Source organism: Lepidothrix coronata, unplaced genomic scaffold (assembly GCF_001604755.1).
Source record: "Lepidothrix coronata isolate B3197 unplaced genomic scaffold, Lepidothrix_coronata-1.0 Scaffold15, whole genome shotgun sequence".
NCBI classification, from domain to species: Eukaryota; Metazoa; Chordata; class Aves; order Passeriformes; family Pipridae; genus Lepidothrix; species Lepidothrix coronata.
Genome location: NW_016690195.1, coordinates 1527649 through 1552236, shown reverse-complemented (window position 1 = coordinate 1552236; position 24588 = coordinate 1527649). Strand labels below are relative to the sequence as shown.

The window sequence follows — 24588 nt, the reverse complement described above, 5'->3', positions numbered from 1 at the left end:
AATACTGGAAAACTTGAAGGTTTTACAATTAAGTGAATTAAAACAAATTGGTTAATTAATTTCCTATAAGAATTGTAACAGGGAGAATAAGAGAAAGTATTCCCGATGAATATTCATGATGAAAATAAATCAGACCATACAGAACTTCCACTGACATAAAATGATATACCCACAAAACTGTAGAGACTCCAATGTCATAATATATAAAGCCTTTTAAGGATAAAGAAGCAAGAAAAAAAGGGGTTAAATATCTCACACTGAGCTATTCTGAAACAGCAAGTAATGTTCGAAGCATTCAAAAGGAAGACTTAAATATGAAATTGTTAATTGTTGCATTATCATAATTAGAGAAGCAATTTTAAAAGGCTGCATAAAGGTATACTGCAGTAATACTAAGTACTTAAATCCCTAAGTAGATATCAGAATTACAGTAACACAATGCAGCATTTAGTACTGGCTTTTATCTATTAGGGCTTCAAACATTACTGTATGTGCTCATTTTTAATATAAATTAATCCCACTGACTTCAGTGGTCTGTTATGTACAAGGTTGTGAACCATCAACCCTCATTCCTATATCTACGAAAAATGACATATATTACAAAAGGGGAAGAGGGAAATAACACAATACATAATCAGTATAAGCAAGAAATATATTCAGCACAAAAAAACTTAGTTGCCAAGAAACTAAAGCACTTTAAGATTTTTCTTTTTTACTGGCATTTCAGTGGAAGTTCTGTAGTAAAAATTTTTAAGAAGATTCTTACAGAGGGAAAGAAGCCAGAGAAGTTACTGAAGGGATCCTGCTTGCTGATGGGTCGAACCAACAAGGTACGTCTGTTCAGCTTGTCAGTACAGGAAAGGAACACACCTCCATATTGTCCCAGAGACCAAGAATCTTCCCCAAGGCTTGAGGTAATGAACGAGGCATGTAAGATGGGAAGACAAAAAACAAAGAAACAAAAAAGTTGCTATAAGCAAAAAAAAATATTTACATTTCGCTTGCGTGTTTTGATGTAACTGCAAGATACACCTATGCCACACCTTTTCCTAAAAAGCTGAAATTCAATCTGATCAAGCGAAAAAAATTTGTTACTTTGCAAAATTTTATGTCAAGGGACAACGTATAGCAAGAGCTCAAGACACATGAGAATAAAATTATAGTAAAATCCTGCATATAGAAAAGGGACTTACCCTTGGATTTTCAGCAGATAGCTCTAACAGAACAAGAAGGAGAATGATTACAAGAACAAAGAAACTGTGAACATAAAGCTGTCTTCACATGTTACAAAATCAGTCTTATTTAGAAAAAAATTAGCTTTTAACTATTAAAATGTGCTTTGTACTACAGCTCTGGTAATCATTCTTTTTAACATACTGAAGAATAAAGCAAAAGTATGTTGCTTGAGTTATTCAGGTAAGCACCTTAGTTTACTGAAGAAATCTCACCAAAAGTTTTTCTTTGCATTGTAGAAAAATTCCTTCAAAATTCCCTGACTGCCAATCTCCCCCTAGCCTGGAAGACAGATAGTTCACCTCATCTATTCTCTGCTTTTGGTTTTAGTCCATGGAAATTTACAGATAAGAGCAAGGTATTCCGAAGAGATTAGAAATATAAATGACAACAGTAACAATTCTGTCAAGTGGAATAAGTTTTGGGCTTTTCTTTCTTTCTTTTTTTTTTTGTTCCCCCAAAGCTTCTTATGAGCACAAACCTACTGGGATTTCATAGAAGCATAGAACATCCCAAGTTGGAAGGGACCCACAAGGATCATCCTGGCCCTGCAAAGGACCATGCCAAGAGTCAGACCATGTACCTGAGAGCACTGTCCAAATGCTTCTTGTACTCTGTCAGGTTTGGTGCTGTGATGACTTCCCTGGGGAGCCTGTTTCAGTGCCCAGCCACCCTCTGCATGAAAATCCTTTTCCTAAAATCCAACCTAAACAATCCCTGTCACAGAATTGTGCCATTCCTCGGGTCCTGTCACTGGTCACCACAAAGAAGGGATCAGTGTCTACCCCTCCACTTCCCCTCCTGAGGAAGCTGTAGACCACCATGAGGTCTCCCCTCAGTCTTCTCTTCTCCAGGCTGAATAGACCAAGTGACCTCAGCTGCTCCTCATATGGCTACTCCTTAAGGCCTTTCATCATCTTTGCTGCCCTCCCTTGGACGCTCTCTAAGAGCTTAATATCTTTCTTATATTGAGATGCCCAAAATTGCACACGGGACTCAAGGTGTAGCTGCAGCAGTGCAGAGCGGAGTGGGACAATCCCTTCCCTCGACTGGATGGCAATGCTTTGCCTGATGCCCCCCCGGACACGCTCGGCACTCCTGCCTAGTGACTTGATTTTAAAAAATAAAGTACAAATTTTGATTATCAAATGTTACATTGTATACAAACAATAATTGCATTTGTAACTTAAGCAAAAAGATAGAAATTGAAATATATTTTAAGACAGTTGATCAGGAGTAAAGTCTAAGATATGTTGGTAACTTTGCTAAGTTGAATCTAAATCTCCTTCCTATTGTACCTAGAGAACAATAAGTGTCCAATAAGACCTTGCAGACATTAGTTTCCAAGTCAAAATGGTTTGTGCTCCTAAATATTTTAGTTATTTTCAATGCCAAAAACTGTGCTAAAGGTTTTTAACTATGTTTTTCCTCTCAAGGAGTAACACAACTATTCTATTTTCTCTTCATTTCGGTCTCACATAATGGAATTTGTTGATATGTAATGGTAAACGCTAACCTAGTTGAACAAAGACTACATAGGCTACATAGGCTGTCTCTTACTAGGCTTATCAAGACTAGTGTGTTCATGGCCAATACAAGTCAGAAGGTGGCACATGCAATCTCTCTATAGAACGTGTGCCCAGGTGCCAAACGAACACAGTCACATTGGTGTAGCAAATTATCCAGATAACGGGACTTGCTAAAGTTGGAAGGCAGACTAGGCTTAACTACTTACCCTAAATGTACATAATATTGATGATATACTGGTTGACATTAGTTACTGAAGTTTCACTCGTGTGTTTGCACAACACTACGCTGTGTCCCACAGACACAGGCACTCAGCTTAGTTCCCTGCACTACGTAAGTGCTGCTTTGCCATAGCAGTAGAAACAGATTCGTTTTTCAGAATCTTGGCTTTAGCATAAGAGTAAGGTATCATAAATCATTAAACACTGGCACTTGCTAACACACCATGAACCAATATTTCAGGAATTTCCCATTCAAAAGTTAAGCTAAAACAAATTATTTTGGTCCAATGGACCAACAGAGCAGTAAGTGTGAAAAAAACGCTCTCCTGATTTGCAATGATTTCCGTGTATTTCTTTGGAATAAGATCTAATTCTGAGAAGACATAATTCTGACTTTTCTTACTTGAAAGGATGAAATATTTTCACTTAAATTGAATACCTACCTTAGATTCAAATTAAAAATTAAGACGAAAAAAAACCCCAAAACACCACCTGTGTCCTTCTTTCAGTCTGAAATTAAAGCATAGCAACTCACAGGAATTACCTGTTTCTGTAATGGTCAATATTGAAACTTTCTATTTTACATTTGATTTTCGTATAGACATCCTGCATATCCACTGAGGCACTGAGATCTTCTAATTCACTGACAACACAAACTTCTGCAATGGTCAAAGAAAAAATTTAGTTAAATAATCTGAAACTTGCAGGATTTTAAGCAAAAAGTATATCTGAGACACTACATTTTGTAAATAGAATAATGCTACTTCTATGCAGAGTTTTCTCAAAAAGCCCTTTTTTATTTGAGTGTCACACGGACAGGTACCAGAAAAAAAACCCTAGAATCCAAACCTTTTTATATAAATGTGTAGAGAAGCTTATATATAGGGTTTTCAGTTCAGGTGTTCATAGTATAATTCCTGAATAAGAAAAGTAAAAATATATTTGCCAAGATATTTACTCTAATTATACTGGAGTTTTCTTTCTCTCATGTAATAAGTGTTTTAAAATCAAAGGTTCTTGAAAATTTGCTTTAACCACTAGTCATGTTATTTTTTCATATATCTATGAGCAACAGTGTTAATTACTAAGCAGTAGTGTTTCCCAGAAAAAAAAAAAAAAAAAGAAGAAATTTGAAGTCCTGCAGTTTATGGAATCTGAGTTGCTTTCAAAAAATTACTGTTGGACAATAATCCAACTTTAATCTCAAAGAAAAAAAGATAAACTGTGTACCACACATATTTCTGCTTTCAGCAGAGAAGTTGAAACTTCTCCACTGAACTCCATATTAAACTTCCTATGACTGTTAGGATTACACCATAAGGATTATGTCAAATTGAAATTTGAAATTATCAGTACAAAACTACATGACTATATATGGACATACATGAAATAATTATTAAATCATATCAAAATGAAACACACTTGCTTCTAAGGCAATAAAGGTAGCATTTTATTGAGTAAATTAACCAACTTATTTCCAATTTAACATAATTATCTTTCCACATGGAGTGGGAAGTTTATGCCAAAGAACAATACTGCAGTTGTTGCAAAGAACATTATACACAGTAACCTAACTAGAGCTTGTTGCTGTAGTTTAAATACAGATCCAACCCATTTTTCTGTGTTACAATGTTCAGTAATGTCGATACAAGCTCTGAATAGCTAATACTGCGCTGCAAAATAATGTATGAAATTCAAAACAGCACATTAGGGGGAAAAGTGCTGAATACCTGTGCCATTATTTCTAGGATCAGGAGCAAACAGTTTTATAGTAATTTTTGGCAACATCCACTGCATCCATAGGCTGACACGTCCACTTGAGACTCCAATATTACTTGTTGTTTGTTCCAGTGTAATGGAGTCTGAGAATGGAGAATCATCACCACCCTGAAGAGAATCACCCTATGAAACAGAAGTAATAGCTGAGGAAAATACTATTGCTTTTTAGCATTCCAATTCTTTCTTCTCTCAAGACTGATGCAGATGCCCAAACTATATAAACACAGACTCACCAAGAGTATATTTGAACCAAGCCATTTTTAACATCAGGAAAAAATAAACAAAGTAGAGATAATAGACTTTGGCAAAGACTATATGGTAAAATTTTAAGGTTCCATGACAGTTCCACAGCTTTCCTCACTAACTCTACACTGTGGAAACACTATCATCAAAAGCATAGGCTGATAGAAATATTTGGAGACGCAACAGGAAAAGGGATATGCAGGTTTGTGCATATCTGAAAGGCAAAGGAAGAAAGAGTTATTGGAGGTACCAAGTGAAGAGCCATCCAATAGGACCATAACACCTATACTACGTACACACTAGGTTTAGGTTATTTTTTCCCCTTCTATGTGCTGCCCTGTAATGGCTTGGGAAAGAGGTTTCAAAAAATAAAAGTTTTTTCTAAGAACTGGAAATATTTTAGTTGCTACTTTCTAAAACTTTGGGTTTTTTTTAAAAAAAAAACATGATTGTCACTTGCAATACTCTTAAATATAAGAAATGTTGACAAATGTGCTTGATTTCTGTGCCATCAATTATCTCTGTTTATTCCCTAAAACATTAAGGGTTCAACAAAGAAGGTTAATTAACAAAGGTTAATGTTTTTTAGGAAAAGAACATGACAAATGAAAGCTATACTGAAAATCTTGTTATGTGGGCTTGTTAGAGCAATGCGGGCATGTTCTGATAATATTTACCAGCCATAAGACTTCATCCTGCTCCTTTGCTGGATATTACTGTCTTCAATTAGGGAAGGAAAGATGCAAACATATAAATGCTCATCAGCTCCTAGTGTTTACAGCCTATTAAACTGAATGTAATGGGCACCTAAGTCACTGATGTCAACCAAAAGCCACTAAACATCCAGCAGCATCTTCACTTGCAACTCCACCATGTGTTGCAAGTTTACTTCATTCAAGCACAAAAGAAAGGAGCAAGGTACAGTCACTTTGATCCACTAAGATCAAGTTGTCTCTAAGATTTACATCTTAGAGATGTAAATTTTCATTGAAGGTTTGGGGGATTAGACAACATAAATTATGAGGAACAACATGTTTGAGATTTATCTAATTACTAGCAAAGATTATTTCTATGGCAGGCACTGGAAATCAGATCAACACAGAAAGCATTGCAATTGGACTGAAACAATTTTAACCTGTTAGGCAAGAAGCAAGAATGCACTCAGCTTCAGATGTTCCAGGAAAACTTACTTCCAGCAGCAAAATTAAAAATGTGACAATACTTGCCTCATTCTGCAGTCCAAGACCAGAGAATGTGAGCATGGAAATTCTGTTAGCAATCTATTTTCTGGATGGGAGAATTTATCTCAAACCAAATGACATAACTCATATGGAAGCATTTATGTTGACAAATCACATTTTCAATCAACTCAGGCCTACAATTTAATTGTAGGTTTTCTAAGCTCTTAAGAGGACACAGAGAGAAACAGCAAAGGTACTTTATCTGTGTGTAGTAACCTTTACTCTTGAAAAACTCAGTTATACTTACCACAATTGGTAAGAAACCATCTATGTTGTCAACAGCTGACACAGAGAACTTACCATTCCAGGTATTCATTCATATGAGGAAAGGAGAGCTCATGCAACTAACATATGTTCCTGGAAAATAATACCTAAACACAAGACTATAATACCTGGACCAGTTCAACACATGTAATATGAAGTGCTGAAATGAAAATTAAGACCCAGTTCACCTTCAATTATCTATGGTGACAGTGGCTTCTCCAGCAAAATCCTTCCTGCCTCTTTTCAGACCTTTTGGTCCAGAGACACCTATCTCTGAATACTGTTTGCTAACTATGTCCTTGCAAGACATGTCCTACTGTCTTCACAAAGAACTCTACTCTCTGTAGAGTCCCTTAATTATCCTACAAGGCAGCACTGACAGAAACATGGTAGTAGGTATCTTTTCAACACTGTAAGCAAAACTCAGTTTTCTTTCTTCAAGGATGCTGGCACCTGTCCTTAGAACAAAAAAATATGGGGAAGCAGCCTTGGAGAGTGTCAGGCCTGGAAGTTCCCCAGCATCTGAAAGGATGTAGGTAGAGCTGGTCCTCCAGGGCTAACTAATGTTAGTCCTTATTGCTTCTCCTGAAATGGTAGGCTCCATTAATAAGACAGTGACATAAGCCAGGAGACAACCACCCAGCCATTTTGCTTGTTCTCTGACTATCCCTGTCAACTCTCTTCAAACATTAACCTGCCTCCCTTCTGACTATGTACTCTACCCACTTGTAAAGCTACAAAATGTAGGAGTAAAAAATGCCTTTCAATAATTTCACACACCTTCCTAATTTGCCTTTGAATGATTGCCCTAAAAAACGATGCTTCTGTGTTGGAGTTGTGTCGGGGATGCCTGTTCTCATCAAACCTCACATGTTCTAGAGATGGTGGAGTTAACAGTACTTTGGAATGGGGGGATCCCTTCAGCAGGGCAGCTCTGAAGGAAGGAGCCAGCGAAGGAGAATTTCCCTTCACTGGGATCTTCAGATGGATTTCACAAGGTATCAAGAAATAAAGCCAATTAATGGTTAAGAAAAGAGAAAAACAATACTTATTTAAACCTGAGAATATGCTTATATACAGTTCAAGACAAAGTTCAAACCAATGCTGATGTTCTATGCACCCATTTGCGGCTCTCCGGTCTTTGCATTCTATAAAAAGTATTTATCTTCCCTTTTTTTTTTCAGTCTGAAAAATTTTTCAAGTTTTTTTTTTTTTTTGAACTGTAAACACATTTAATTTTGCCAAGCCATAACTTATAAACTGTGATGGAACGGGTGGGAACGAGAGACGGTCTCCTCCTCATCTTCCACACACACCCTCACTCTCCCACTGAACATGTTCCAAAATGGATTTTGTATGAAAACCAACTTTGTTCTAAAATTTTGGCAGGTCTCTACATTTCTGATAGTTAAAAAAGAAGACAACAATAGTTAATGAAACTTAAAGCGGTACACTTAATAGCAAATATGTACTGCCACCGTGGCAAGTTTTGAATTTTATATTTGGGTTCTTTTATTTCCATAATTTAATGTGTTCAGCTGTTTCATGCATTTTCTTGGTTTTTTTCTTCCACAGAGAGCTGTTTTTATTTAGTGGTTTGAGTATATAGATAACTTTGTTCTGTAGAAAACTGAGGCTATAATTTTCCCACACTTCTTTAAGATTTTTTTTCTGAAGATATTAAATTATGTACTATGCCTCTCAGAGAAACAGTCAGTTGATAATTCTGGCACATGGTTACTTAAAACAGTATTGTGAGATTCTTGAAGAACTGCATTTATCCAGCATAACCCCAGCTATATATTAAAAGCAAATTAACCCAGGAAGGTGCAACCAAATTTAAAAGCAGCAAATCCTGAATTTTAGGGAGTGTGGCCTCTACCACCTTCTAAGCTACTGTATCTATGGATTTCACAGAAAACCAGAGTTACAGGTACCGACCCAGATGTATCATTAGAAACTGGACCTGCAACTGCCAGGGGTTTAGAACTCGTTCTACCTCAGACCCTGCAAGTCCTAACCAGGGCCTCAACTCATTTGGGCTTAGCCTCGCCCTGCAATTCTGTACTTTGGCGTGTTCCCACACAGTATTCCAGGTCACTCGCACGTCCTACCCCTTGGACTAGCTAGCATGTCAGTATAGCTGAAACTGCAGTAAAAGCTGAGGCTTTCAGCAATAACCTCTTGATTGCAGCCATGGTAGGTGCAGAGCTTATCAAGAGACACTCCCAGCTGCTCAACATCTTGTTCTTGTCAGATGTGGTGGGGTTGCAGCCTCTACACATCCCCCACTTCAACAGTTTAACGTGAGCATACTACCTATATTTTTTTTCTGACGTTAAAAGATGCATAAACAGTTGAATTGACCCATTCTCTTTCTCAGAGGCAGATGCTCCTCTGAAGACAGGCATGTCATATGGCTGTCCTTTGGGATGCAAAAAAATGAAAAAGATGGGATTTCTTCTTAGCCTTCTGTTAATGGTACAACCACAACCATTGGGCAGAGCCACGGCACCTGAAAAACTGATGGTCTGCAGTAGTTGACGTCCTTTTCTTATTTTTCCCAAATAAGCTGAAGTTCTTTGATTTTTTTTGCCATGAAAACTAAGAAATTGAAGTGAGAAGGAAGACTAGGCTCTTGTTTCTCACGGAGTTTCAATTTTCAGTTTGGATTTTCAGCACCCAGCGTGGTATTGTTAAATATGTTTATGCATTAACTTTCTGCTCTGTTTCCAGATCTACTGAAAAATAAAGCCAGAGTCAGAAACCCCGAACTATTTTCCCACAACTTCTCATGCCAAGTTCTAAAATACACAATTTAATTCTTTTACCAATTGTTGCAAATTGACCAATATACTGAGTTTATTTTCTTAACAGAATTTATCTTTGTTCATCAGGAAGATCCAAACATATGAGGCCTTCATCCTTGGCCTGCCTAAAGCTCAGGGATGATCACAGTTTGGCCACACTAATGCTATGCCTTATCAAAATAACTTCTGCATTCTTGCTCAATCACTGAGTTTCCCCAAGGACTAAACACTTCTACCACTGTTTGTACTTAAGTAAACAGTAACAAGTGGCCTGTTGTAGTCTGTACTACCTTTGCTTTTACAGTTCCAAAGGAGGGATGGTAAAAACAATTAACTGTTTCCAGCCCTCCAGTATTTAAGCTGCTCACTGATGTTTCCCTGTTCTACCAGCACGCCAGACTAAGTCAGTAAGCTAAATAGCTTTATCCACATCGGACTGTGGAGTTCACCGTCAAGTTGTCAGCAAGAAAAGATTTAGACACAGCTTAAAATATAAACCATTCACAGATCACATAAACAAATTACTTTTTTCTTGCTATTTAATATAAACAGTTGTGCAAGTTTGCTTTCTTCCGACTCATTTATAGCAAGTCCATTGCAGCTGAAAGAAGCTCTAAAAATAATCATGTGTCTCCTACAGAACAAAACACGTTAAAAATCTCTAAACTTAAAAAAACCCCAATACCTGTTGCAGCAAAGTATTTTTGTTTGACATACTTCAGGATTTTAAGGCTCAAAAATGTAGAAATTTATAAACAAAATACAGACTCTGATAAAAAACTCAAACTTCTGGAAAATTTCCCTATGAAAAATATATTATTATTTAATTACTCTACATATTACTTTGCTGCTTTTCAGCAATAATGACTATAAAATATATAGCTACAAGGTAAAATTGTGCCAGATGCACTCAATTTGTATATATTAACCTTTCTATTTCTTTCATTTAAAACATTACTGTTACAATAATCTGAAATCAAGTTAGAATTTACAAATCCAGGATGGTATCAAACCACATGGACCTGGATTTGCTACCACTGATTTCTTTGTGATTAATATTAGGCCAATATTAAGTACTTCTAAATTTCTAAAGACCAAAATAGGCATCAATAAGTAATCAATACTAGCATTTTAGAAAATGAAATATGTTAAGTAGACAGTATCTAAAGAGATTAAAAGTAAAGTATTTTTCCAGTTGAGCAAGGTTGTTTGTTTGGTGTTTTTAGGTCTCCTGGATAGTGAGACCCTACACTCTAACTGCTTCATCTGCTTTTATTGCTCTCTTAATTGAATTCAGAGTCTATGGAAAAGGAAAGGTGTGGTCCTGTTTCAACCAGCAGCAAAACCAAGACAGGCATATATCAGACCCAGGAAAATGATGGAATGCTGCTCTGGAGTTCTAAGCTGCCTCTGCAAAGCTGCCCCCACCTGTTCACTGAAAGCATGCCTCTTTCAGTCATACTCAACTTCCATGCAGTATCACTTCTCAGTTGGTTAACTTTCCTGACATCCCAGTTCCTATAATCACCATGTGAGGTCTTAAAGGTAATTTCTGCCTTCCTGTCTCCAAACACTACCAATCCCTTCCCATGGCTCAGCTTTTCTACACCATTCTCTTACGACTACTTGAAGACTACCATGACACATGAAGCTGACAAGCATTTAGGTTACTCTGACATCCCCTACTCCACCTCTACATTTTTGAAATTAAAATTACTTCTTCAGATGGTACCTCGGAAAATACTCAGCCCTCAATTATACTTTGGTTTAAGATAATTCATTTTGGGTTTTAAAATACTTGTTTGGATTTCACCAGTTAGGCTCTTGTGAACAAAGAGGTTCTCCAGATAACAAGTCATATGTCTAAGATAGATGTTATATACAACAATCTGTACTTGGATAGACTGTGGACGACTACATCTTCACCCAGAAGAAAAACTTGGCCCCAATGAAAATTGCATGATGTAACAGACTTACATCTGCAGCCCATTAGGCAACTTGACAGGTATAACTAGCTGCTGTATTTCACAGGAGACAAAACAATTTAAAAAATCTGTCTACATTTCTTGCCTACAAGGCCTGTCGACTTATTTTGCCTACTCTTGGGGCAGAGCTCTACAGCTCTATGTACAAATCATCTCTAACAGGGTTCTGTGCATATTTGAACATACTAAGGAGGTTAGTTTTCTTCATAGAATGTCTATAATGTCTAAAATTATACTATATAGACTATAACTGAGGCACTCAGCAGACTGAAGTAGTCCAAAGTAGTACCTGTAGACAGCAGAAGTAACCTGTTTCTCTCATCTACTGCTAGGTATGGTGATAGTAATTAACTTAGCAAAAGGAACGGGGAAACTAAGCGATTAACTTCTCTCAACAGCTTTCATTGATGAAAAAGAATGAGGGGGAACACTTCTTAGCTAATTTTTCAGTACATATACTTTTAAATTCTCAACAATCCTTACCTCAAGGAACAGGACAGGAACCATGTCACTATAATGAAAACCTAGCTGGTGCTTTGATAAGAAATATGTTGATTAAGTTCAGAGACAGACACCAACCATAAAAGAGAATGTGTGATGGAGATACAGCCAACCATTATGTTATAAATGATTTAATTTATATTGGCTAAAATATTTTATTAGAAATGTGAGAAGAAAATACTGTTCCTTTTACTATTTCTTTCTGGTTGGCGAAGTGTGATTCTCTTACTTCTTTCCCCTTCCCACCTCAACAGTACTATAGAACTCATAGACATCAGGACTGTGCCAGAACAATGTTCCTGGCTACCTTACACAAGATGATCTGCAAAACTTCATTGTATAGCTTCAAAACACTTTGAAATTTATTTTTACTGATGGCCACTAAAGGATTAAGAAGAAACAAAAACTCAGGTAAAGCAATGACTATATTGACTTAAAATGCTGGTAGAGTGCTCAGGGTAATTTTCCCTATGGCTTAATAAAAATCCGTTTGGAAAATGTTACTTTGGTTACATCATCTAGAATGTGTTAACTTGGTCACCCTACTCAGTGATTCAACTCATTCCAACTGGTAGCTTGACAAAATTAGTCCTAGGAGTGAAGGGATAATTGGCTTTTTGAGGTTTGTTTTGTTTTAAATCTCAGGCTTTAAATACAGGAAAGCAGTAGGTCAAGACAAGCTTTGATGTTCTTTCCCATAACACTCAAATCATTTAAATGAATCCTCCACTGGCCACCCATTCTTTTTTACCTTACAGTACCATTAACTTTAAAAAAAAAAAAATCTCAAAACTGGTATCAAAGGTGGTCTTGAAAAATAAATATTGACTCACAAATTCATAGAAATTATAGTACCTGAAAAGTCAAATACAGCATTGTTGTAGCTACTAGTCTTATAAGAATATAAACTCTGGCTTGAATTCCCATGGCAAAAGTTTTCTCCAAGTCTCTCCAAGTTTTTCAATGACAGCAATTCAAAATGTTCACTCTCCTCTTTTTTTTTACTGTTAATTAAATCCCTTGTATACCCTACATACTGTTTTGATTTTAATCACCTCAATAGACCCAATATTCCCATCGAAATCAGAAATGGAACAAAATTTTCCTCAGTTACTGAGCCAAAAATATTACCCTTCTACTTGAACAATTCTATGAATCTTTTCCTGACAATTTAAAAATTAGCCTTCTATTTTTATTTTCAATTTCTGACAAAACTTCTTACAATCTCAAGTATCTGTCCACATTTACTTTATTCCACCTTCCTATCTCCACTAAACAAATGACACCTGCCTCAGTATGCTGTACACTTACAGATCCCTTTCAAAACAACATTACTATTCTAATAATTCTGGACTTGAAAAATGCCTTTTGCTTCTTGACCTGCACACACTAACCATAACTTTTTGACACAAGCTAATATGCACTCACTTCAAAGAGAAATGATACAGACAAATAATAAATATAGGAGCAATACAGCAAATTCTTTTTTTTCTTCTTTTCTCTCCTCCCTCTTGTTCCACCAAAATGCATAATAAAGTATTCTTCATTATTTTATAGGGCCAAAGTTACTTTCCATCCGGACTCTACTGCTCTTTCTGATTCTTACTTGACTGCATACCACCACATGATCAGAACTCACATTACACATTTTTTAAAGAAATAAAATACCTCTGTAGTAGTCCCAATGTCAGCAGATGGGCTGTATGTACTGGTATCTGGTGGGGCGGTACCAACACTACTTTTAACTGGAGAACTAGGAGGAGCAGGCCCTGTCATGGTTTCAGTATAGACAGAAGATTGATACAGAACTCCTTTCCTCTGAATTTTATTCAAAACTTTACTTGTGATCTCAGCCAGTTCATACAGAAGCTGCACCTAAAGAAAAAAATAAAATTTAATTTTAACATGAAGCTTTTCTTAATGTGTGGAAGGAAAAATCATCAAAGTTCTCCACTGTGACTTAGAATATAGCAAAACTGAACTTCTCACTATTTATAACACTCTGATAAGCAATTACACTGCAAATAAAATAATTAGCATCAGTTACAATACAGTTATTTTGGTAAAAATAATCTGTGCTGTGTGTAAACATATGGTACATAGATCAAAAACATAAACAAGAACATGGTCTTATAAAAATTCTACTAGTATATATTTTAACAATTGAACAAAGGTAATTTATTGTATAGTTCATATGTATAGATGCTGCCTGTAGGAGAAGGCAAACATATAAACTTTATAAAACATTAACAATGCAAAAATTATTCCTTTAAATTGTTTTAAAATAATGCAGCATGTGAAAGTGCTCTGGTTTTGGAAGAATATCCATTATCAACTCAATAGTCTCCTGGCATATGTCATTCCAATATTCAGAAACACACTGTTTAACTTGCACACTGTTTGGCTCAGTTCTAAGATATTTACACAAGTTTTTGTAAATAGGCATAAATCATGGAATTTGTATGACAACATACTGCAATATACTGTATAAAACAAGCTCAGAGAAAACTGCAAACAATATATAAGCGGATTCACAGCTGGATACCATACCCAACTTGCCATTATAAAAAATTGAAATTCTCATATTTATAAGAACCTTAAGCCTCAGGACACTTATACTCCATGAAGCTGGCGTCTTATGTGGGCAGAACAGATGCAGAAAAACACTGTTGTCAATCTACATTTGATATAAAACAGTACTCGATTTTGTGCGTGAGAATGTGTGATGTCTCAAAGTACACGCTGCAGTCCTTTCTCAGAAGGTGAAGTGCTGGAATTTTATAAAAACCTTCTTAATTCATCTTGGATTTTCTTTTGAAGTTTCAAGGCTTACACAGAGCAGGTCATATAATCTTGTGACAGAATTTTTCTTTAAAGGAGGTAAACTTCCCAGTACATTTTTTTGTCTTCATATACAAAGCAATCTACAGACAGACAACTCTGGCTGTGACAAAAAGCTCTTTCAGTTATGCTTAAAAATATTTTGTGTCTGTAGCACTCTGATATGCACTGGCAACCTTTAAATTACCAAATTCAAATGTCTAGGTTTTCCCAAGTCTTTTCCATGTGATGCAGAGAGATCATCTAATAACATCCCCACGATTGATTGACTAGTATAACATTAACTGGTGTTGACGCTTTGCTGGAAAAATGTCTCTAGAAATTTAATACTATACAGGCAGACATCCAAATCATACATGCTTGCAACTTCCCCTGTCCCTTTTTTTTTTTTCAAGAAACCAAAGGATAATTTAAGTTATACTTGTCCCAATGAAGCAGGACCTTCAGAAAATTATTTATGCTACTGTTAATAAAGGCACAATGTAATGCAAAAACCAAGGAATTTGTGTTTACATCTATACTCATATAATAAGGTGAAAAGGTTTGTTATTAGTTAATCCAACACTGAAGGGTTTAAATCTTATTGGGGTTGCAGTGCTCATAATCATTAAAGTTAATAATTACTTATATTTTCAGGGAGATTTTTTAAAATTGCTCAGGCTACAATTCTTGTAGCCACTCTGAAACAGTGGCTATTTCAGACAGCAGTAGTTGTATCTCTGAACTTCACCAGCAACATGACAGTGAAGTAGTATGACCAAAATACTCTATCCTGCTCTGAAACTAGAGGCAAAATAAGTTCACCAAACGAAAAGGTACACTTTTATTAAAGGACCTGATTTTCAAGAGGTATGTTTAAAAGTAGAAGATACAAAAAGGCCTCACACCAAAAGCTTTTTAAAACAAAAAAGACAGCACATGTATACATGTAAATAAAATTTCAAAACTTCAGATAAAGAGTTAAAGTTGCAGCCTTGATTATTTTTAACACACTATTTTATTCCACTGGTCGTTACTCATTAAAATGGAAGGATTTCTACCTCATGTTGGTTGCACTTTTTCAAAAGAGTAGTCTTAGTAGTTTGAAAATCCATTTCTGATTATATATAATGTAAGGCCTCTCTCCCTTGTGTTTTTGAGCATAACAGTTAATATATAATTATTATATTTAGAACACTCTATTGATGAGAATAGAAATGGTAGGACAAAAATAAGAATAACTCTGCCAGTAGTTTTTTAAAAAGGCTTCCCCCTCTCACTGCTTCCAATTCCTCCCCAGCAAAACCACACAGAACTCAATAAGACCCCACTGACTATCTGGCAAAATCTGTAAAGCCCAATATGTCACAGCATTTTATACTTTAAAAATAACACATTGCTACAAAATTGAAAACTACAACCAAAGAGAATTTTGCACACTGGAAGTATCTATTGACTTCATGACTATCAGAACATGGTTTCATATTAAATCATTATAGTTGTATAAATAAAATACTTCACCTTTGCTACTTTTTAATAAATTCACCAAATAGCACCTACTTTTAAAGCTGTCATCTATAGACAAAATACAGCTCGTCATTTAAGGAATCAAATTTCATAGTTACTCTGTATTTATAACTATCAAATGTTGTTTATGTAACTGTATTTTTCATCTTCTGTTCTGCAACATCTGGTAAAGAAGACTGATGGGTTTTTTTTCCCTCATTTTTCCATAAGTAAAGCAGAAAGGACATGTGAGGCACATGTAAAGGAGAAAAAACAGTTCAAGAACCTTCAGTAAACTCAAATAATTTGTCTGCATCCTTTCAGTCATTAGAACACATCAGTAAATTAATAACATCACAATGTACAACGACATTCTTTAAGACAACATTTGGTCTGATATTTCATTGTACAACTTCATTTTAACATTTCACTATGCTCATGATGTGATTTATATGCAGCTTACAGTTTAAATTTTTAGTGCAATTGTTTTTTACAGTTTGCAAAACAAATTGCTTGATTACACTTTAATAGGAATATTTGAAAAATGCTGTTTGCTTCAATTTTCTTTTTAATGCACAACTCAAATTTAGATAAGGTTTGCACTTGTACCAATGCTCTGCTTTTAATATTATTAATTAAAAACCTACTCTATTTGGATCTACAGCAAACTTGGTCCAGGTAAGTAAAATACAGAGTGCACTTTCTGAAAAATCTAAGAACACCTTTGCCTCTTAATAAACATAAATGAGGTGGTAACTTCTGTTTACACACATTCATCTCAGGCTTTTTCCCCTTTATTATTGGACATCTTTGTTTGCCTAAAAACCACTTCATGTTGGAAGAAATGTTAGTTCTATCTAAATGTAGTAACAAAATTACATTCAACCACTTCAATATATGAATCCACAGTGACAGCAGATCAGTACCAAAGCATTTAGTGGTACATCTGCAATTCATTTCACTCCATCAGCCAAAAGATGCATTTATACTACAGCTATTACATATGGAGAAGAGTTTAAATTACAAAACTTGAGAGACCTTCAAAGCAAATCTTAATCTAAGCACCTTAAACTTGATGGCCCAGTTAAAAAAAAAATTAAGATAGAGACCCTCTTCATGAAAATGCAGAACAATTGTACTTAAATCAAGTTATTTTTAATTTCCTTTCATAAATCAATTAAATGTACCAACCTGGGGGTTGGAGCATTTTATTTCAAGGGACTCAAGGTCGACATGGAGGCAGACAACAAATGAGTGTCTGGATTCTGGCCCCGAAGGAAGCAGTTTCTGTGAAGTCACAGCTAAAGTAGAAGTACAGCCCATAGGTTCCACTAAATTAAGTGTCATCTGTTGTCCAAGAAGAGTATATATACTGAAATGATGCAGACTAATTGTCCATGGAAAAGCATCACCTAGTCAATAAAAAGAAGGGAAAACAGTTAAACAATTGCTTGATAAAAACTAGGCTATTAATTCCACACAACTCAGGAAAGGCCTTATTCTAAACCACCTTAGAAGTCACAGCAAATGCAATCAACAACCATTAAATTGATCCCAAACTCTCACAAATATAATTCAACCATTAATTCCATGCTATTTCAAAATCTAAACAATAGCAATAATTTTTTTACAACTTTTAAAAAATTAAAATCCATTGGGAATTATAACCCAAACTGTGAACAAATGTACAATATTGTACTTAAAGAAATCCTTTTGCTTCATGCAATTTTCCCCAAACTGATGAATATCTAGAAACCACTCCCCACTTATTTCAGCATATGGATGCAGTTCAGAGGCAGTTCCTTCTCTTATATACTTACAGTTTTTAACACTAAAAAAGTGAATTCTTTCCTCCAAAAATCTACAGCTTGCATCTCAACACAGTGGTGGCACAGAGTGAAGCCTGTCCCAAGGCACTGCTCAGATGAGACTGATCACAGCGCAGCTTTTTCCACTGCCTCCACCTAACTTCCTAGGAACAGAATGGTGATGGATTTTCTAAAACCAGATTGCTATATTCATACACTTAGCACTTCATTTCTTACATTTAGGAGAAAACCTACACAGAGAAATGCCTGGCACACTGTCATGAATCGTTATCAAGAATAATCAGCGAGGGAATTGGCAGTGTACAGATGAAAAACAAAATGCCAGCAGCTTCCATACAATCACTTTTCTTTAGATTGTCAATAGATTACACAGATTACACAACCTGAAACAGAATCCCTATGGTGGGTTGACTCTGGTTGGATGTCAGGAATCCACTGTTACCAGGAAGCCACTGTTATCACTTCCCTTACTCAGCTGGAGTAGGGAAAGAAAATATAACCAAAGGCTTGTAAGTTGAGTATGGACAGGAAGAGATTGCTCACCTGTTACTGTCACAGGCAGAACAGAATCGACTTGGGAAAGTTAATTTATTGCCAGTTAACACCAGAGAAGGGAAATAAGAACAAATAAAAAATCATCTTCCTTGCACCTCTCCCCTCTTCCTGAGCTCAACTTCATTCCCAAATTCTCTGCTTTCTCCCTCTTGAGTGGCACACGGGGACAGGGAATGGGGGATTGTGGTGAGTTCATCAAATGTTGGTTTTGCTGCTTCTTCCTCTTCACACTCTTCCCTTGCTCCAGCATGGACTGCCTCCCATGGGTGACAGTCTTCCACAAACTTCTCCAGTGTGGGCTCTTCACACAGACTTCATGAACTGCTCCAGCATGGACTCTTTCCAAGGGGTACAGCCCTGCCAGCAAAACCTGCTCTAGCATAGGCTCCTGTCTAAGTTTTGATTTGGCTCCCCGCCAAGTCCCCAAGACCCAGCACAAAAACCTCCAGCAAAGAGCAGAAGAGAAAAAAAACTATGAAAAAATCCAGGCTAGCTGGACTATATTAAAATATATATGTATTTACGTATAGTACAGTTATATACAGTTGAAATACTATATACAATCCTAAAAGGGAAAGGGAAGGGGGAAAAAAGGACAGAAAAAAAGGAACAAAAACAAAACAGATAATGCACAATCAAAAACTCAGAATCTAGCAAACTAAAATTTAGCAAGAGAATATCTTACTACTTTCCTTGGGACAACAGAAATCGCACTGAATGACTGTCAGCACCCTCCACCTCCCAAGGTCCACGAGGCCTCACCAGGCCCCACTCCCCCACACAGCAGAACTGACAGCAGGGAACCCGCACCTCCAGAGCCGCCGGAAGGGAAGAGAGGAAGAGGCTTCTCTCTCCGTCTATTTATATGCTGGATTATGTAAAAGAATAGGATGGACTACTTCCTTCCTTCCTTCCTGGCAACCAGGAAGGAAGTCCTAAACTCAAAACTATTACAGCTCCTCTCTCCATAGGTTCACAGGTCCTGCCACAAGCCTGCTCCAGCAAGGGCACTCCAAGTGGTTACAGCCTCCTTCAGTACTCATCTACCTGCTCTGGTGTGGCGGGGTCTTCCATGAGCTGCAGGATGGATATCTTCTTCACTACAGAGCTTCATGGACTACAGGGGGACAACCTGTGTTGTCACCATGGTCTTCACCACAGGCAACCCTTTACTGAAGCACTTTCTCCCCTCCCTTTTTCTTTGACCTTGGTGTCCACAGATTTGTTTCTCTCACATGTTCTCACTCCCCTCTCCTAGTTATTGTGGCACAGCCATTTTTTTTCACCCTTACATATATTATCCAGAGATGCTACCACCATGTCTGATGGGCTCAGCCTTGATCAGCAGTGGGTCCATCTGGAGCCGGTTCAAATTGGCTCTGCTGGACATCAGGAAAGCTTCTGGCACATTCTCACAGAAGTCCACCTTGCTACCAAAACCTTGCCATGTAAACCTGATACATTTTCACATATAACCAGGTCCCAGTGAAAAAGGTTAGGCTTTTGGAGAAACACTAAGTCAAAACCCAACGAATGCTCAAAAGAAGTGAGGAAAATAAGTCAATGAAAGGTATGTGGGTAATCCTCACTTTACCTGAAACAGACATGGGTTTTTGCTCTTCAAAAGGGTAAGAACAGAGTATTTCAGGGGGGCTTTGTTATTTTGCTGTTGTTTTCTTTTCTTTTCTTTAAAGAAAGTCTTCATTCCATTTATCAGATTTTCTGCTGAGGAAGTTGGGCCTTTTTGTTGCAACTTAAACAACAGAGAGTCTGTGCCCAGCATACTCAGTTTTCAATTCACCAAGAGAAACTGCCTGTCCCAATACAAAGTACCATACAAGCAGCTGGAGGCAGTCTTAGATCCAAACACAGCAGACCAGTGAGCATCCACAAGCCTCAGCCTTGCCTGAAACAGTCTTCTTCTTTGTACAGAAAACATTCATCTGGACGAAGAGGACAAAAATTCTTCCTATATGACAATTCAGAAAGTTATTGGGTATGAGGTTTGTTTTTTTTCAAGATTTGAGCCTGAAGACATGAGTCCAAGTCAGTCTAATACTCCAGAAGCATGGGAGCTGGTCTTGAGAATCAGAGGAGAAAATGGCAGACAAATACAAATATGCACTGGAATGGGCCCATTGGAGTCTCACAGCAGAGTAAAAATTCAAACCAGTGTTTTTAAACAATATATGGAGAGTGTGTTTGCTTTCTGGTGTGGCCTACAGTCAGTACTGTCCTGCTGAGAAATCAGAACACTAAGAAATAGGACAAACTGTTAACTGTGATTATTTAAAGAAATTAGAAGAGTTTTGAAATTAAAATAAAGCTGGATTCCAACATCTTTTTGCCATATTATTTTAGTAAGACTTTTATTTTATTTTATTGTTTATTTATGTATTTTATTGTTTCTTCCATAGGTGGCATCAGCAATAAATTTATATGGTCAGGAGTATATATCAGAAAAGTCTGTGTGTCTCACCCTAAGCACAACCTGCACACTTTAGTAGTTTATCTTGAAGCTATTACATTCTGAAGAATTCAGCTCAAAGTAACTTGAAAATATTTTGGAAAGTTTTCAGATTAAAAGTTTTGAGGCAGTTAATTTGTGTTTTTTTCCAAGTTCTGTCAGCCAAGAAATACAAAATATTAATTGTAATAGATGGAAAAATTTCAAATGCAAAGTCAACCCTGATGACATGTTTCTAATTACTACTCATGAACTTTGTTTTTCTCTGTGACCACCACAGTAAATTCACATAGTTTATATTTCATGGATTAGAAAGAAAGAATATCTAAGGAAAAAACTGAATGTTAGCTCTACCAGGCTGCGCACACTATCTACCTGAAAAGGAAAACACCAATAAAATTTATCAATGAAACCACAGTATGTTGAAAAAAACCACTGTAGTAAAGATACGGTGAATTTACAACCATAAAATTCCCCCTAATGTCATCAATTACATCTTCTTCAGCTCCATATACATTATGTGCCCACTCTAACATTATACTGGAAATGCCCACCTGAAAAATCCTTGTTTTGTTGTTGTACCTATGTCTTATTTTTTGTAAAAAAACTTGCACGCATTTGCAAATTTCTTTTGTGAAACAACTAAAAAAACTAATTCAAAGGGTCTACACATGAAAAGCAACATCGCTTGTAGGATTTTTCTAAGATTGCAAGAATGATTTACTGGTAGGAAGGAAGGAAAAGTCAGTGCCACACTTGTAAGGTATTTTCTCTACATCTAACCTTCCCATCCATGTATACTATTATTTTGTCATCTAATTGATGAGATTTATTTACTCTGAAATATAATTAAACCTGGCAATGCCTTCAGTGGAACCAGAGCACACTCCTTATCTCTTATGACAAGATTATAAAATATACACATGAAAGACCCCTGCTACGGTTGAAGATTCTGGTTAACTCCTGATCCACCGCTATCATAAATCCTTATTTTTAATTTCTTAGAGCATCATCACTGATTTGTATTTGAAAATTTATTTACTAAGCTATTTCAACTGTTTTTATAACTTCTTAAATTTATAAATAACCACTTTTAGATATTTGGCATAGTTAACTGACTAACCCAATTATCAGACAATTTTCAAAGAACTGGCATTCATCACTTGTCTGCTATTTGCAATTGTTTAGCAAGACTCCCTTACTATAGAGTGTTTGACTTATTTTTCCAATATATAAATAAAGTATTTTGCTATGTGCAAGCACTTTCTCTGGTAATTACTGATGCACTTTGTTTCTTTGCTGGAGTTAATTGCTAATGCTCATAATAAGACTTTTCATATGCATGACATATAACATCGATAAATGTACCTAACTACTAAAAATTATGTGTTTGCTCTCATTTTTTAATGGCACTTCTCTTTATTTTAAAAACCAGATTGCAGAAGTGGCAGTTGTACACGATGTTGTGTATAGAAGGTTGACAGTTCTACAAAAGAGAAATTTTGCTTGTTTAAAATTAGTAATGGTATGAGAGTGATCATGAAAGCTTTATCATGCATATGCTCTAGGATCTATTCCCAGACTTGCTAATGGTTTCTTTTGGAATCTTCAAAAAGCATCCTGACTACCCTATCCTCATTTCTCTTTCTGTACTCACAATGGTCTTCACATGGATTTCCAATGCACTCATTCTCATGTGACATGCAATGTTTAAAGAAAGATATGCAGACACTCCATGTTCGGTCACTTGTACTTCCTCCCAGTCATGGAACAGGGAAGCAGCTCTATATCTGCAGAATCCCCGGTTCTCAAATGTGAGAACTAATTTTATAAGGTCAATACCATAACAGGTAAGTTGAATAAAGTAATTATCATATTTTATAAATGGTGACAGTGAATATAAACTCAAATAAACTGAAAGAGGGCAGGCTTAGATTAGATATGACGAAGGAATTATGCACTATGAAGGCATTAAGTGCATAATGGGTTGCCCAGAGTAGTTGTGGATGCCCCATTCCTGGAAGTGTTCAAGGAAAGGTTGGACGGTGTCCTGGGCAACCTGGGAGATGTCCCTGCCCATGGCAGGAGGGTTGAGACTAGATGATCTTTAAGGTCCTTTCCAACACAAAGAACTCTATGAAACAGCACATTATTTTAATAATATTTATCTTAAAAACAACAACTGAAAAATAATTACTGTAAATTTTAAGTTGAACATTTTTTAAATCTAATGTAAGATGATAACTTCTAAGAATGCCAACATACTGCTGCTCTACTTTAAATATTTAACTGCTTTTTTCAGGATGAAATCTATATGCTTGTACTATACTGCAGTAGTTTATGATCAATACATTTCATTATACTTAATTCACACACTAAGATTAGAAACCCTAATTTCCTATTTCCCTGCAAGTCACTTGACAAATTATTGAGTTTAAACATAAAGCCATCTCTCAGATTTAAATATTTAGAATACAATGATTCATATGACTATCAGTATATTGCTATTCATATGAGAACATGAATATGATATCTAACAATATCTACAGCAATTTTAAGATATTTTGAACTCTGCTTTCTAGAAAGTATTTTACTCTGTCTTACCTAAAGATCTGCATCTTTCTGTATCTGACACAAACATTTTTACAGAGATGGATTCATAAAAGTTACTGGTGCGAACCCAAAGAGGAACATTATTATATTAACAATAATTAATACTATTAAAAAAACAGTAACTAAAATAATTCAAAGTGTAAATTTCTAAGCACAGGTGGATTTCATCGATGCCAAAAAACTTTTCATTACTTGTTTAAAACAAGGATTTACCCAAAGCAAAATTTATTTACCTTCATGTTTCAATTTATTTTCCTGTTATAAGAGTTTAAATTTTTGGAAGGCCACTTAGCAGCACAGAAATCCCGATCATAACAACATATGTTGTTCAGCTACATTTACCACAGTTTATCTTATCAATGTATGTTGGGACTTACAAACTATACAGATGAATTGTCAAGTGTTTGAAGCTGGATGTGCACAAGAAGTCACAACTCGCTCTGTAAAGCTCTTTAAACATTTCAGTTTTGCTTAAACTGAGTTTCTAACTATTTAGTTTCTTTTTAGTAACTATTATACTTAAAGAGCAGCTACAAATAGGACAGAGGGCCCTCCTCTTCGCAAAGTGCCAAAACAGAGAAGACAGGCAAGAGGGGAAAAGGTAAAAGTTGCACTGGAAGAGGTTTTATCTTGATATACGAAAGTATTTACAGTAAGAACAATCATTTGCTGGAACAACCCCCTTAGGGATGTGCAGGCTTTCAAGAAGTGACTGAGCAGGGTGTTGGACAATCTCACCTTGGATCCCCTTTGCACAGAAGTGCAAAGAAATATCTCATTCTTTACATAGATAAATCAATTTATGGATTACTTGCTTGCTCAGTATGACTGACCTATATTGTGTTTCTGAATTAAAGTGCTATACTTAAAACATTCTTTTAAACATTCCTATAAATTACAATTACCCCAGAAAAGAAATTTATCAGAATTCTGAAAAAAAAAAAATAAAAAATACAAAGACCTGATTGTGGGATAATGTATAAACTATTTTTAC

General features: G+C 36.1%; 1 protein-coding gene across 5 annotated transcripts in view; it reads right to left on the bottom strand.

Annotated features, from left to right (window-relative positions):
• The window catches only part of VPS13B (vacuolar protein sorting 13 homolog B), a 429201-nt gene that overhangs the window by 186062 nt on the left and 218551 nt on the right, over positions 1 to 24588 (bottom strand). For all 5 annotated transcript variants that reach the window (XM_017806398.1, XM_017806401.1, XM_017806402.1 and 2 more), the window contains exons 24-28: positions 17322 to 17542; positions 13473 to 13679; positions 4712 to 4883; positions 3526 to 3640; positions 767 to 908 (exon numbers count right to left, since the gene is read on the bottom strand). In XM_017806398.1, coding sequence (XP_017661887.1) covers positions 767 to 908; positions 3526 to 3640; positions 4712 to 4883; positions 13473 to 13679; positions 17322 to 17542 — 857 coding nt within the window. The remainder of the gene's footprint in view (positions 1 to 766; positions 909 to 3525; positions 3641 to 4711; positions 4884 to 13472; positions 13680 to 17321; positions 17543 to 24588) is intronic.